Source organism: Thermobia domestica, chromosome 9 (genome assembly GCF_964235325.1).
Source record: "Thermobia domestica chromosome 9, izTheDome1.hap1.1, whole genome shotgun sequence".
NCBI classification, from domain to species: domain Eukaryota; kingdom Metazoa; phylum Arthropoda; class Insecta; order Zygentoma; family Lepismatidae; genus Thermobia; species Thermobia domestica.
The window spans coordinates 18986280-19002992 of NC_137462.1; the positions used below are offsets into that span (position 1 = coordinate 18986280).

General features: G+C 34.2%; 1 protein-coding gene across 3 annotated transcripts in view; it reads right to left on the minus strand.

The window, feature by feature from the left end:
* Window positions 1-9588: 9588 nt before the first annotated feature.
* The window catches only part of LOC145694443 (uncharacterized), a 75719-nt gene continuing 68594 nt past the window's right edge, over window positions 9589-16713 (minus strand). For all 3 annotated transcript variants that reach the window (XM_081770685.1, XM_081770684.1, XM_081770683.1), the window contains exon 4: window positions 9589-13822. In XM_081770685.1, coding sequence (XP_081626811.1) covers window positions 11980-13822 — 1843 coding nt within the window. In that variant the 3' untranslated portion in view covers window positions 9589-11979. The remainder of the gene's footprint in view (window positions 13823-16713) is intronic.

Genomic DNA, 16713 nt, shown 5'->3' on the forward strand with positions numbered 1-16713 from the left:
AGAACTACATATAGTGTAGCCAAACCCAAACTATCAGTTAACTCAGTATGATGTGCTTATTCCGTAGAAAATGCAAAAACTCGATTTTGGGGCCGTTCAAAAATGTTGTGGCCCCTGATCCGAAATCTAATTATTGGCCAAGGTCGCAATCTTTTGATGCATTTTTCGATCATTCCTAAAATTCTTGTTTTATTTATTTATTTATTTATTAAACAGATTCCCAGACACAGCGTAACTTTACAACTTTGCCTAGGAAAATAAGAAGTTCTCAGACCCTTAAATTTGAAATCAGTAGACACCACAGTTCAGTTCACACGGGCTTGCAATCAACATAACCTTCTGAAACTCTGTTCTGATGGCACCAGATGGTGATCAGCATATATTGACAGCCATGGGCGCAGTTAGAAATTGTCTCCTGGAGGCGCAGACCTTTTGTTAGCTGGGGGGGGGGGGAGGGACGGTAAATTCAAATGAGAATTGAAGGATCTTACAGATGGCATTATTTTTTGTCAAAATGTTAGGGAGCAATGCCCTACTGTGCCCCCATAGCTCCGCCTATGTTGGCAGCTAATTAACTCTAGGAAAAACAAAATTAAGAATTTAATTTTAATCACTATTTTTAATGATATTTTGCCTAGCTGTGCGGCGCATCACACAAGCAGATTGTGCTATGAAGAGTATCATTTTACGGGAGTGAGTCAGTGCAGGCGACAATCATAGGTCTGAGATACCGGAATGTTTGTGCATCCGGGATACCGGAAATAGTCTGTTCTGTTCACTACTTTACTCACAGGAAGTATTTAATATCTAAAGACCAGTGATATTCATTATTTACAATACAAACCATGAGTTTTCATAAAAGAAAAACATTGTTTCTACAATTTCTGAGAATTAAGATTTTACTACTTTTTCTATGATAGTTCTACAGAAAGGAAAAACCTAACAATGCGTTTAATTTAGCAATTTTAAGATACTACTGAAGGATATTACAGAGTACAGTGAAATTATCTAAGTGCATCACCAAAATTCGTGATACAAAGTAAAAACGTTGATATTTAAGTCATGTATCCTAAAGCATCTACCAGCATATATGTGAAATATATATATATAAAAAAAAAAAAGCGAATATTGTTGTTACCACAATTATTATTTTCCTATTATATTATTTTCCTATTATTTTCCTATTATATTATTTTCCTATTATTTTCCTATTATATTATTTTCCTATTATTTTCCTATTATATTATTTTCCTATTATATTATTTTCCTATTATTTTCCTATTATATTATTTTCCTATTATTTTTCTATTATATAATTTGCAAACCCCACTCTTTGCTTATTGACACAGTCCTCCGGATTACTTCTTGAATTGGTTCTTAATTCATTTTTTATTTTCTTCCTTTCTTTCTTGTGTTCAATGAAAAGGATAACTATAGTTTTTAAGGTAGAAATTTAGTAGATTATATATATCTTTTTTTTTCTTTCTTTCTTCTTCTCAGTAATTGTAAAACTGTTTACAGAACAATTTGTGATGAGGATATGGTGTTTTCTATCTTCCTTGTTCCATCTTCCTTCCAGTGTTTCATATTCATTGGCATAGAACCAGGTGGATGTTTAATGAAATTTGTTAAATCGATTTCTGTGGAAATTTCGGTTCAATGTGTTGAATCGAATATTGTAGAAATTTCGGTGTAGTAACGGTAGGTATAAGATTTTATTGCTTGCAGTAGCTAATTTATATACTCTGTAGCATTATTCTTCGATAAAAAGAAAGGTTTACCCTCATCATATTAATTGAGGTAGATGACAAGACTGCATGTCAGCTTGATACGACTTTTCTACGCAGTGCTATCTCTGGACGATTTAACATGCAATGAATTCGCTCTGTCAGCTATACAGAGAAAGAAAGGTAATGGCTTAGAACTACTATACGGATGCAATAAATAGCTCCTTAAGTCTGTGTGAATTTCCAGTTGATCATGAGATCAAGAGTGTTCCAACAAGAACACCGGACTTAAAATGTCCCAAAACGTATTTTACTTTTATAAAATAGAAAATATTTTTACGTATCTACATTCAAGTAAATATTCCAATTTAAGAATGAAAAATCATGTCGATCATACGTTTTCCACGACTTGCACCGCATTCTCTCGGTTTTATTTATTTATTTATTTATTTATTTATTTACACGCTTATTAAAATGGCTAATGACACGTTTGCTTCTGTTATTAAGTTTCCGCACTGTTCTGGATTTGTTTGCATAAACCATGATTTCAGGAACCCCCCAAAATAAAGTAGTCACAAGGAATAAGGCCACAAGAGTTTGGTGGCGATTTCTGATGATCGTCGCGAGCAATTTTACGGGCCGGGGACTTCTCATAAAGCAAAGTAATCGTATCATGGGAGGAGAGACAAGTAGAGTCATTTTATTGAAACCACATACGCTCAATGTCAATTCCTTGCAAATGTGGCCGCTATAAACTAGTAATCATGTTGTCCTGCCTTTCATTATTAACTGTAACAATATTTCCATCTTCATATTGGAAGAAATAAGGTCTTATCACTCCACTAACTCAAAAGCCACACTACACTGTAATTTGGTGTGGATTGGATTTCTCAAGGATTTTCTGCCGCCCAAATGCTACAGTTTTGTTTTTTTAACAACACCCTTTAGATAAAAATGTTCTTCGTCACTAAGCATTGTGTTTCTTCCAAAATTATCATCCATCTTTGCAAAACCCATTAGGCAAAGTTTCTCCTTTGAAAATCATTATTTGTTTACAGTTTCTAAATTAGCTGATTTTTATACATGCGTGTGTGTGCAGAGCTTTTGTGAGAATATGGTGTAGGGACTCCTATAAATGCTCACCTGTTGCAAACGGTGCCAAACGGATTTTTTGGGACTTGCCATAACACTGTCATGCAGAATAGAGATGTTTTCAACAGGCAGACTGGATCGAGAAGGAGTGATTTAATGTCTACTATCGGAGCTGTATCATCAATTTTATATATATCAATCTACGAACTGTTGTTTAGTTGGGCGCACTTTCACGTCTAAAGATTACACGAAGCTTTCTAACACTCTGTGCATAACACTCACCATACTTGTAATGAGTTTTCTCAATCAAAATTCGCTGATCCTTTGTGTAGCGCTCCATGTTGACACAAAGCTGCAAAATGAACTTACAGTGACAAAATTCCAGTATTGCCAGGTCAATCAAATTCCAGATTCTTAAATCACAACATTTACCTGTAGTACGTATGTAAAAATAGTTTTCATTTTATAATAATATAGTGTCTTTTTGAGCATATTAAATATGGCGCTCTTGTTGAGATACCCTTTGTAATGTGATATATTATAAAAATGATAAATGGTATAACGTTTACTCCATAGGATGGTGATCCAGATAGAGCAAACATTATATTATATAGTCGTAAGTAGGACGTTCGCTCGAGCGTTGACGATGAAACAAGTTATCCGAAAAAAGCTCCTTTCAACGTCAACTACACGTAAGCAAAAATTCTACGTACCACTTTTAGAGACACAAAAAAAAATTTAGCATCATGTTTCCGAAAATTAACAAATTACACAAATAATGAGTAAAAAGTACATTTTGCACCATGCACCTAAACGAATCACCACGAGGCGTGAGGGGATGACATGCACAATCGCAGAAAATACTCGTCAATTGATTTGAGAATTTTAATTATATTGATACTTACATATCTTTGAACTTGGATATAACAATTAAGGTAATAATAATACTTGATGTGTTTTAAAATGTGAAAAATAACTCGATTCGACTAAATGTGAAAGATGATTACATAATGTCTTATTGCAGCAGGGTAGTATATGCTGTTGTACGTTATCTCTTCCGGCGCCGAGTGTTTGTCTCCCGCAAAATCTCTTTAGCTCTCGCTGTTCGCGTGGGTTTCACGCGTTAAGTGACGTAAGAGCATACAGAGCTGTGATTGGCTGAAGAAGTGTTGATCAAGGTCACTCCGCCCACATGCATCTTCGGAGTGAGAGAACACACACACATACACATAGAAACGTCGTCTGCTAGTATATGCTAGTTCCTTTTAAATTAAAAAGAGAATTAAACTGCTTGAGCTGCATACAGCCAAAATAATGAATAAATGAGTTTATGACAATGGGTTTGTGTATGTAGGTCGAGACCAAAGTGGTTATATTCTGATAGTTTAATTTGTCGCCTTTTTTTCTTTCTTTTTGTATTATTATTATTATTATTATTATTATTATTATTATTATTATTATTATTATTATTATTATTATTATTATTATTATTATTATTATTATTATTATTATTATTTTGTCTAGTTGTTTTGACATTAGTCCATTTTAACTAAGCTTATCGGAATATTGATGTACCTTTCGACACTAATATCTATATTTATTTTGGCCCTTCTGATATTTGCTAACTTAACTGGAATTATATGTTTCAAAATTAACTAAAATTAATAGAAATTGAGAAACGTATTAAAAATTACGTTCAACCACAGAAACGCTATTATGATTTTACACAGACTAATTTAACATTCTCATTTGAAAAATTGAAAGTAAAGTATATTTAATTGTTGAATTTATACATTATGTACAGTTTGTTATGCATGTTATCTTGTTAAAAGGCATATAAATAAAAGTGCACTCGTTTTACGAAATGCTTTTCTCATTCCACATGTGCGATAATTTTTCTTCAGCCAAGTGCCATTTTGTTTAAACCGATTGGCGATATATTACAGCAGTGTTACCGTGAGTATGGTTTCTAAGTAAGAGTACACGTATTTTAAGTCCCATTGCTTGTCTAGACTACCTTTATCCAAATTCAATTGTATTTCTTAGTCCTTATGAAGAATTATTTGTATAGAGTAAGTCCAGTGGAGATGGACTCCCTGGGTGAGACGAACCAGGGCCATAATTCGTAAGACGAACCAATTCGTAAACTATCCACCAGAGTGCAGCGTGAATATTGGTGTAATGTCATGGTGGATATATGGTAGACACCGTGCGCCTTATGCAGAGTCGTTCTTGCGCGTGAGTAGTGTCATACTGAAGAGTTCGACTAACATATATTTCCTGCAGTAGTTATGGCTTTAGTATGATACTAATCATACGTCAAAACGACTCTGCATAAGGCGGTGTATGTTTACCTGAAGCAAAAGTCCACACATTACTTCAGTAAACGAGATTTTTGAGCAGGTTGAAAACTTTTTTTTTTTTTTTTAATACTAAATTTCATTGAAAGCAATATTCAAGTTCTTGATGTAAATTTCTTCGGTTTTGCTGACGTATTTCATCATAAAATAATGCGTTAATTAAAATAATGAAGTTTCCCGCGTTCTAAAGCTACAAGTAAACTACCCTTCTTAACTCTGCTTCTTGTAATAGATAAACCGCTGCCATTGTGGGAGAGATAGACCACATAGGGGAAAGATGAGAATGTTAATGATTTGTGGTGGCAAAGTTTACAAATATGCAAAACAAGATTCGATGTACGGAACAATGTAATTAATTGCTGGCACTCATTTGTTCTTCTCAAAACATGAAACTTATGTATTCTTGCCATTTGGAAATGTTGGGTGAAAAACAAGAATTTTAGAAATGATTAAAAAAAAGTATTAAAAGATTGCGATCTTCGCCAATAATAATTTTTTGGATCAAGGGCCACAAAATTTTTGAACGGCCCCTAAATCGAGTTTTCGTATATATATATATTTGGCTACACTATATGTAGTTCTTCAGATATAAGGCATACAAGAAAATTTTTGATTCAAATATATTGGATCTTGGATCAGGGGCCAGAAAATTTTTGAACGGCCCCTAAATCGAGTTTTCGTATTTTTTACGGAATAAACACATGATGCTGAATTAAGTGATAGTTTGAGTTTGGCTACACTATATGCAGTTCTTCAGATATAAGGCCTACAAGAAAATTTTTGCCTGACTTATATTGGATCTTTTAATCAACATTATTGATTGCTTTTTACATGAGTCAAGTTTTACTTTGCACAGTACAATTACGCAATTTTACTAAAACGTGAAAGTTTACTACAAGTATTAAAATTCCACATAGACACCAAAATTTCCACCAGTTCTTGAAGTCGTCTTGGAAGACACCCTTGACTGACTCCAGCAGGAAACTCTCGTGTTATGTCTGGCAGAACATGCCGAATGCATTCCTCTGGTTGATCCAAATTTTTGGCTATGTTCGATAAACTTTTTCCTTTTGTGTACTCCCACAGGAGAAAGTCACATAGGGTGAGATATTTATCCCATATCCTGTACAACTTCACGACTTCCACATTCTCCAGTAATGTGACTTGTAGTTCATAGAAGATTGGTTTGTTTTACTCAAAAGCTAGAAGGTACCTAAAAGGAAACGTAAGGTTTTTCAAGCGATTCATCTAAGCTCCCGTGGAGAGGGGCGGAGGTTAGTTAATAGGGATTCAATGTCCGCTAACATTGAAGTCAGCAGCGCAAATCTGTCTTCAACATTGGGGGGGTTTTACAGGTAAGAATATGTATCAGTCCTTTTTAATCTTGCACAGTCATTCTGGCACCTCACATACCTAAGCGCAACTTGCCTTTCTATTGTTTTTTATTTCTCGATGCCCACACTAGATGGAAGCACTAATATTCACATAATTCACTCAACAAATGAAGACAGAAGCCCATGACAGTATAAGTTACTGTTTATAAATTAAAAATTTCACCATTTGGAGGACAAAATTTTTAGGACAACCAGATGTATTAAAAACAGTATGAGGAAGAGAAACACTGAAACTATATAAAAGAACATAACAGAGAGACTAAGGACAAGATTCAAGCAGCTTAAGGACTATTAAGATACGTAAATGAATCTAAGCATTCCATTAAACAAGGCAACATATTTCACAAAACTCATTCGTTTATACAAAATGTAGAAAGACAAGTATACAAACGTAAAGGTACTGTGTCGAGAGAAGCACTTCTTAGCTTTTACTATGCTAAGTTTAATTCACTAATTAGTTTAGGAATAATACATTGCGGAATTGCTGAAAATAGTTTACGCACTTTCCGATTGCAAAAGAAAGCGATTACAATAATTTTTGCATTAGCCACAAAATTGACATGTAAAAACGTTTTCATAGAAGCAAAAATTTTAACACTCCCCAGCTTATACATCTATAAATCTATTCTTTTTACTGTGAAAAACAGGTATCTTTTTACCTTTAACAAAAATGTTCATAGTAATAATACACGACAATGTAGTGATATATTTGTGATGCATCAAAAATATGCTAATATAAGTAAAACCGTATAAACTTCCTATGTACTTGAAGAATATGACTAATGTTACCGTTTTTCGTAAGAAGTTATTTAATCTACTTGCTGTAAAGTGCTATTGTAGTATTAAAGAATATTTAAATAATTAAGTTAAGAGTTGGCAACAGATACTAACTCGTGAGTACATGCCTGGAGTGGTACAAACGATTACCTAACTACGATGTAAATGTTCGTGATTATATACTTGATATATCCTATTTTATGATTTTGTATTTTAGAAAAACGTATAGGTACACTCATGTCCAAAATTATTGTCGCATGTCTATAAATATGTTGTTGTAGGAATATAATTTGACAGCGAATTCGCTCGGTATTTCTTATAATGTTAGTAAGTGTATAATCGGCAAAGACATGTATGTGGCAAATTTCGTGTCAAAAGAGCAGTAAATAAGAACAATAAAACGAAAATAAAACTTTCGTGTCCATTTAGCAACATTTTGTTTTACTTATTCTAATTTTTGTATTTATAATTCATTTCCTATGAAATTTACCACAAATATACATTTTCCGATTATACACAAAGTATCAGTATTAATAGTACTCTGCAAAATCATTATCAAATTATATTCTTACAAGAAGACAGTTATAGACATGCGACAATAATTTTGGACATGAGTGTACAATATGATGTATATTACATCTGCTATTTGACTTTTTTTTCACAACTGTAAAGTTTACATGAGAATTTCTCGTGTTTTGTAAGCCAATGAAACAGGCAATATACGAATCAGTCTTCATCAGGACAAAGAAAAACAATAAATCTAGATAAAGGTAGTCTAAGCAAGTAATGAGACAACACTTTAGATTACAATTAACAATGAAATCTTAAGATCTACTATTACCGCACCGAAATTTTCACAGAATTTGATTCATCACACACTGCATCAAAATTTTTACAGCATTCGATTCAGGACACTTCACTAAACATCCATCTACTTCAATCACTGGCACAAATCCCGGGGGGTGAGGGGGACATGTCTCCTTAATCTTGGAAATGGGGGACTATTCCCCCAATAATCCAATTTGAAATGTATTTTTTGGGAGAGAAATGTGATGATTTGTGTCCGACTGCCACAAAGGAAAGTGAGATGAAATTGATGTCACATTAAAATAAGCCTTAAATCTGCCCGCCTCCCAATGTTGTAAACAACTCTGCTCCCCTGATCCTCCACAGCATTGTTTTTCAACATCATAAATATTTCGAACATCGCTTAAAAGAAGAAAAGATTATGGGAAAGGTCTTACCTGTAAAACCCCCCCAATGTTGAAGACAGATTTGCGCTGCTGACTTCAATGTTAGCGGACATTGAATCCCTATTAACTAACCTCCGCCCCTCTCCACGGGAGCTTAGATGAATCGCTTGAAAAACCTTACGTTTCCTTTTAGGTACCTTCTAGCTTTTGAGTAAAACAAACCAATCTTCTATGAACTACAAGTCACATTACTGGAGAATGTGGAAGTCGTGAAGTTGTACAGGATATGGGATAAATATCTCACCCTATGTGACTTTCTCCTGTGGGAGTACACAAAAGGAAAAAGTTTATCGAACATAGCCAAAAATTTGGATCAACCAGAGGAATGCATTCGGCATGTTCTGCCAGACATAACACGAGAGTTTCCTGCTGGAGTCAGTCAAGGGTGTCTTCCAAGACGACTTCAAGAACTGGTGGAAATTTTGGTGTCTATGTGGAATTTTAATACTTGTAGTAAACTTTCACGTTTTAGTAAAATTGCGTAATTGTACTGTGCAAAGTAAAACTTGACTCATGTAAAAAGCAATCAATAATGTTGATTAAAAGATCCAATATAAGTCAGGCAAAAATTTTCTTGTAGGCCTTATATCTGAAGAACTGCATATAGTGTAGCCAAACTCAAACTATCACTTAATTCAGCATCATGTGTTTATTCCGTAAAAAATACGAAAACTCGATTTAGGGGCCGTTCAAAAATTTTCTGGCCCCTGATCCAAGATCCAATATATTTGAATCAAAAATTTTCTTGTATGCCTTATATCTGAAGAACTACATATAGTGTAGCCAAATAAATATATATACGAAAACTCGATTTAGGGGCCGTTCAAAAATTTTGTGGCCCTTGATCCAAAAAATTATTATTGGCGAAGATCACAATCTTTTGATACTTTTTTTAATCATTTCTAAAATTCTTGTTTTTCACCCATCTTTTATATTGTGCACTACTTAATTTATTAATAAAAACTAAAATTAATAAAGACGTTTGCGTTTCATCAAAATTTTATTCAATAAAATTGCAATAATTTAATTTTATTCATAATACAATACAACAATACTATATTCTTTGCCTTTAAGATCACAGATAAAAACTTATTTATCACAATCAACTAGTATCCATAAAATTATCAAATCTATGATACATTCGCTATTTTATTCAAAAATACATCTTGTACAATTAAAATATTCTTTCTTTCACTTTAATTCATGTTTGAAAAAAAAATACATATAAAACTTCGCTTCGTATAAAATCATTGAATAAAATACAAGAGTTAGAGATAAAACAGTATAATTCCCTAGATATCTACTGTATAAAAATGTAAAAATGTTATCATGGATAGAAATATTCAAGGCACACTCTTTACCAAAGTTGTAGAGTCTACAACACAAAAAAAGTAGAACACTTTATACAGGGTGTTTCAAAATAACACCGACAACGTTTGGGAGATGGTTCCTGACACCAAGATAAGACGAAAAGTATAGACCAACCTTGCTGCATAAATGCCATGGGCATATAATTTGAAGTACTCATCAACAACCTCTATAAAAATTGTTGCGGAAGTACCGCAGGATTCTGAAACATGGATATTTGGATAGGACACATATTATTTCTTAAGCAAAGTCTTGACCGGACTACGATATATCTCATAGTACTGGAGCTACGGATCTTAAAAGTTCTTTTTTTTTTCATTTTTTATGTTTTCGGCAGCCTATAACTCCGAAAGAAAGTATTTGTGCACCCAGGTTGGTCTATACTTTTCGTCTTAGCTTGGTGTCAGGAATCACCTCCCAAATGTTGTCGGTGTTGTTTTGAAATACCGTCTATATATAAAGATATTATTTTCTTCCGTCGATGACTGTACAAGCTATTGATTTTTTTTATTCTATAGATCGCAGCAGGAAACAACTGAAATCAAAAATTTGTTTCAATTGTATCTCTTCAAGTTCGCTGAGGTAGTTGGAAGAAAAAGTAATATATGAATTAATTAAATTATTTTCGGTTTTGCAGTGGTCATAAATGTCAGCACCTAATCATAATACAATAAAACTGTAAGACAGTTTAAGGGCGCCGATCCTGGGGGCGGGGGGGAAGGACAAAGCTCATGTGAGCCTCCATGTATTTTTATGAGTATGATTTTTTAATATGCATCTTTATTGTTATATATATTGTTAAATGTACTTATTTATGAATTCCACCCCCCCCCCCAAGTTCCAGAAAAATCGGCGCCCTTGAGACTGTTGTTAAAAAAAATGTACTTTTAATACTTGCGTCAATTATTGTATCCTTTCCATTGTAACAATTACTCTCAAAGTTAATTGGATACGTCAACACATAAACATACATTTCATAGATAAAATTACATATATTGCTTATAGTACAACTGATTATTAGCTTTATAAATAGTTTACTTTGGCTGAGACTGTAACTGGAATTTTGAAGGATTACAAAATAAAGAAGACTAGAAAAGTTAACATGAATATAATAGGCACATTCTTGTTAAGATTCATTAACACTAAAGTATAAAGGTTCTGGGATTGATATATTCCTAGCATAATTTTGGCAATCAATGTCGTTGTCTTCAAGAGTCAGAAAGTAATAAAGAGCTTCGGCTTAAATATTTTTATTTTATTTTATTTTATTTATTTTTCTTTGTATGAGTGTTAAGAATAACATCGCAGATTGCTGTTATGTTGGTGCCACTAAGTTGAGAGTTAGTGTATGTAGCAATAATATTTTGAATTGAAAAAGAACTAAGTTGAATAAAAAAAAAAAAAAATGTGATGAACAAAATAGTGAAACCGAAGTTCTTCATTGCAGTCTAGCTGTCGAAAGCAACAGGATTGGTTGTCGAAATCATATTAAGACTATAACCAGGGACTTCGGAAGAAGAATCTTACAAAGGTTTGCACTTCAAGATACCAGAAACCTAATAAAAGCCAAATAAACGACGTGTAGTGGCAAATAACGGACAATGACACGCAAAAGCAAGTACTACATAGAATTAGAGAACAGATGTGTAAAACAACAGAATTAAGAAGTAATGAGTAATGGCATGTCAGCCATTTTGAGAGTACCTATTGTCAACTATAACTAATAAATGGACTGACCACGTGAGATCTATTGGAACTTCTCCCAAAATTAGGTTTCCTTTTAGGCTTTCCCATTGCCAAATTCTTCTGATTTCCTCCCGAAGAATTTACTTGTGTCTAGTGGTAATTTCCTTGTGTAATGTGTATTTCGTGATATCTGCTTCCTTGAATGAAGGAATGTATAATAGATAGATGAAATTATTAGGTATTGCCTGTTATTTTTTTATGTTTACAGTCCACGCTGTGTTTTTTTCTGTTTTTGTTACGTATATTTGTGTTTGTGTGTGTTTTAAAGATCTGTCTCTACTGGCTTTGACATAAAAGTGGTCATTATCGAAATGCCTTCTGACCATCTTTCTTGCACTGCAGTCGCTAATGGACTTTTACTTTCACTATCTGGTGAGATAAGTTCTCCAGGGTCCTTCAGACAGCCTAAAAGTTCAGTCAGAATCTCGGAATTCTTTCTTTTTACTGCTAAATAAATGCACTTTCTGATCATTTTGGTTGTTAAAAATCTACAGAGTCGCTCATCAAGCAAAAGACGTATGCAATCAAAGCTCTCTTCTTGTACTGCTATGGCTAAAGCTGTGTTTCCATGCCAGTCCTCTGTTGCTAACTCCCGTAATGATAACTGGTCTGCGTTCACGAACAAAGAAATGATAAAGTGATGCTTATTTAAGGCTGCTACATGGAGGACGGTCATTCCGTCTTCCCAATCTGTTAAACATAAAAGAGCACCAGCTTTCATTAACAATGCTACACAATGCTTGTGACCACCTTCAGTTGCCAAATGTAAAGGAGTTCTACCTCTTGCATCCCGAGCATTCACCTTTCTTTGGAAGAATTTGTCTCTCAGAAGCTGAGAAAGTTCTTTGGCATTACCCTCATATGCCCACCTATGTAGGGCAGTCATATGAGCATCGTCAACGGAAGTTTTGCACCGTAGTTCATGCAAAATTCTTGCACAACTCATTCTACCTCCGTGAGTAGCAACATCCAGAGGTGTGTTGCCTTTTCTATCTTTGGAACCTATCAAATGCTGACATCTACCCTCTCTGAGTAAAGCTGTAAGCACTTCGGCACTGATATGTCTAGCTGCTAAATGGAACACTGTCATACCATAATACACTCTTGGAGTCATATCACAACCTGCTTCTAAAAGAATTGACACAATTTCACGAGATCCTATTTCAACAGCTAAATGCAAAGGAGTTCTTCCCAAAGAATCGCGCACATTTAACAACTTTTCTGCACCGGTAAGCTCTTCTGGCCGTTGTATTTGTTCACAAGCATCATTATTAGCAAATAAAATTTCATCAATTTCTTGTGCCTCCGAATTTTGATATGAGTTTTCTATTAATTCTACAATTAGTTGTACACAATCAGGCTTTCCCCTCATGACAGCAACATGAAGAAATGTTCGGTCTTCAAAATCTCTTGACAACAACAGTCCAGACTTGGATTTGACACAGTAACGAACTAGGATTTGTAATAAATTAAGATTTCCAATAGCTGCAGCAACGTGTAAAACAGTTTGCCCTGTTTTGGTATTAGGTACACAAGGATCCGCGCCAGCTGCAATGAGTTTGGCAACACCTTCCACCCACCCGTTTTCTGCTCCCAAAAGAAGTGGAGTTCGACCTTCTTTATCAGTCCAATTGAACAATACACTACTCCTAGGATCTTTTAGGATTAAATCAAGAAGATTAGTAGTTTTGTCACTAGTCATAGCAAGAAGTAACGCGTTTTGATTATCACCAGGACTACAAACTGTAATATCAGCACCTGCTCTTAAAAGCGCTGCCGCATAAGCTGTCTTTCGTCGTTGCACTGCAAGAAGTAACGGTGTCCTACCACGATAATCACGATATTCCAACGGAAACAAAAACCTATCATCACTGAGCAACTCAATTAGAATGGCGGGGTTTGGATTACGGACGGCTTCGTGAAGAACTGTTGACCCATCACTTTCACACCAGATCATCGGCTCTTGTACACTGTCCATCAAAGTCCTCACGGTGGACACTGAACCAAAGACCACTGCAGTCAGAAGAAGTTCACTGTAGCCAAATCTCAGGATTTTTCGGGCATGGTCGTCCGAGATCAGAAGAAAAGAAAAAGTTTCATCGAAACTGTAATAAACATACGAAAAATAAACAAAGTACTGAATTAGTAAAAGCATGCTAATATCGGCATCACAATCAGTAAATAATTATCCCAAACTCTAAAAGTAAACATTACGAAAAGGTACAGGGGAAAGTTTTAAAAATTTAACATAATTTCCAGTTAGCAGAAAATATTTTGTAATGTTTTAGCGTAAACTGATTAATTGACTTCTCATTCATCTTAATACGTTTTGAGTTGTGAGTCTTTTTGAATACAAAAGTACACAGAGGCGTCAAATCTAACTATCAAATTTAATTGTAAATAATTATTGAATGTAAAGCCGGATGTTCTTATTAAAGTTTTAGTTACAACTACACATGTTGTCACTAATATTAGGTGCTTGAATTAATTCTCGCTGCTGATGAACAGAGGGCAGTAGTTGTGTTATTGCAGCCCAGCGGACTGTGACAGGATACCTATTTGGAAGTGCTATCCTTGGGCTATAAGAGCGAGCACTACTTGATCTTCGAGTGAAGTGAAAACAACATTTGTTTTCAGTGTCTTGAACATGACGGGCTTTGTGCCTAAAAAACAACATTTGCAGGAAGTGCTTCTCTTCTGCTTCCATCTTAAGAAATCTGCTGCAGAAAGTTATCGTTTGTTAATAGAGGCGTATGGAGAGCATGCTCTATCGGAAACAACGTGTAGACAGTGGTTTCGACGATTCAAAAACAATGATTTTGACTTGAGCGACAAAGTGCGTCCTGGTCAGCCGAAAAAGTTTGAAAATGGGAACTTAGAGGCACTACTGGAAGAAAATTCATCTCAGACGTTTAAACAGTTGTCTCAACTCTAAATGTTGATGAATCAACTGTTAGTAAGCATTCAAAATTCATAGTAATGATCCAGAAACTGGGAAACTGGGTGCTACATGAATTGACGGAAAGACATATTGCAAAATGTTTAACCATTTGTGAAGTGCTGCTTCAAAGAGATAAACAGAAGTCGTATCTGCATCGCAATGTAACCGGTGATGAAAAATGGATTCGTTACGGCAATCCCAAGCGCAGAAAATCATAGATGAGGCCCGGATAACCACCAAAATCGGACACCCATGGAATGAAAACCATGTTGTGCATTTGGTGGGTTTAAGTCGGTGTGGTTTATTATGAGCTACTTCCACCGGGTCAAACGATGAATGCTGATCGTTATCGAATACAATTACTGCATCTGAATCAAGCAGTAATCTGAATTACTGCGTCTGAAAGTAAATGATAACATGAAACTTAAGTAGCACTGATTAGAAACACAAGTTGAAGTTAGGAGAATGGGAAAGTAAATGATAACATGAAACTTAAGTAGCACTGATTAGAAACACTAGTTGAAGTTAGAAGAATGAGAAAGTAAATGATAACATGAAGCTTAAGTAGCACTGATTAGAAACACAAGTTGAAGTTAGAAGAATGAGAAAGTAAATGATAACATGAAACTTAAGTAGCACTGATTAGAAACACTAGTTGAAGTTAGAAGAATGAGAAAGTAAATGATAACATGAAACTTAAGTAGCACTGATTAGAAACACTAGTTGAAGTTAGAAGAATGAGAAAGTAAATGATAACATGAATCTTAAGTAGCACTGATTAGAAACACTATTTGAAGTTAGAAGAATGAGAAAGTAAATGATAACATGAAACTTAAGTAGCACTGATTAGAAACACTAGTTGAAGTTAGAAGAATGAGAAAGTAAATGATAACATGAAACTTAAGTAGCACTGATTAGAAACACTAGTCGAAGTTAGAAGAATGAGAAAGTAAATGATAACATGAAACTTAAGTAGCACTGATTAGAAACACTAGTTGAAGTTAGAAGAATGAGAAAGTAAATGATAACATGAAACTTAAGTAGCACTGATTAGAAACACAAGTTGAAGTTAGAAGAATGAGAAAGTAAATGATAACATGAAACTTAAGTAGCACTGATTAGAAACACAAGTTGAAGTTAGAAGAATGAGAAAGTAAATGATAACATGAAACTTAAGTAGCACTGATTAGAAACACAAGTTGAAGTTAGAAGAATGAGAAAGTAAATGATAACATGAAACTTAAGTAGCACTGATTAGAAACACAAGTTGAAGTTAGAAGAATGAGAAAGTAAATGATAACATGAAACTTAAGTAGCACTGATTAGAAACACTAGTTGAAGTTAGAAGAATGAGAAAGTAAATGATAACATGAAACTTAAGTAGCACTGATTAGAAACACAAGTTGAAGTTAGAAGAATGAGAAAGTAAATGATAACATGAAACTTAAGTAGCACTGATTAGAAACACAAGTTGAAGTTAGAAGAATGAGAAAGTAAATGATAACATGAAACTTAAGTAGCACTGATTAGAAACACAAGTTGAAGTTAGAAGAAAGACAAAGTAAATGATAACATGAAACTTAAGTAGCACTGATTAGAAACACAAGTTGAAGTTAGAAGAAAGAGAAAGTAAATGATAACATGAAACTTAAGTAGCACTGATTAGAAACACAAGTTGAAGTTAGAAGAAAGAGAAAGTAAATGATAACATGAAACTTAAGTAGCACTGATTAGAAACACAAGTTGAAGTTAGAAGAATGAGAAAGTAAATGATAACATGACACTTAAGTAGCACTGATTAGAAACACTAGTTGAAGTTAGAAGAATGAGAAAGTAAAGGATAACATGAAACTTAAGTAGCACTGATTAGAAACACAAGTTGAAGTTAGAAGAATGAGAAAGTAAATGATAACATGAAACTTAAGTAGCACTGATTAGAAACACTAGTTGAAGTTAGAAGAATGAGAAAGTAAATGATAACGTGAAACTTAAGTAGCACTGATTAGAAACACAAGTTGAAGTTAGAAGAATGAGAAAGTAAATGATAACATGAAA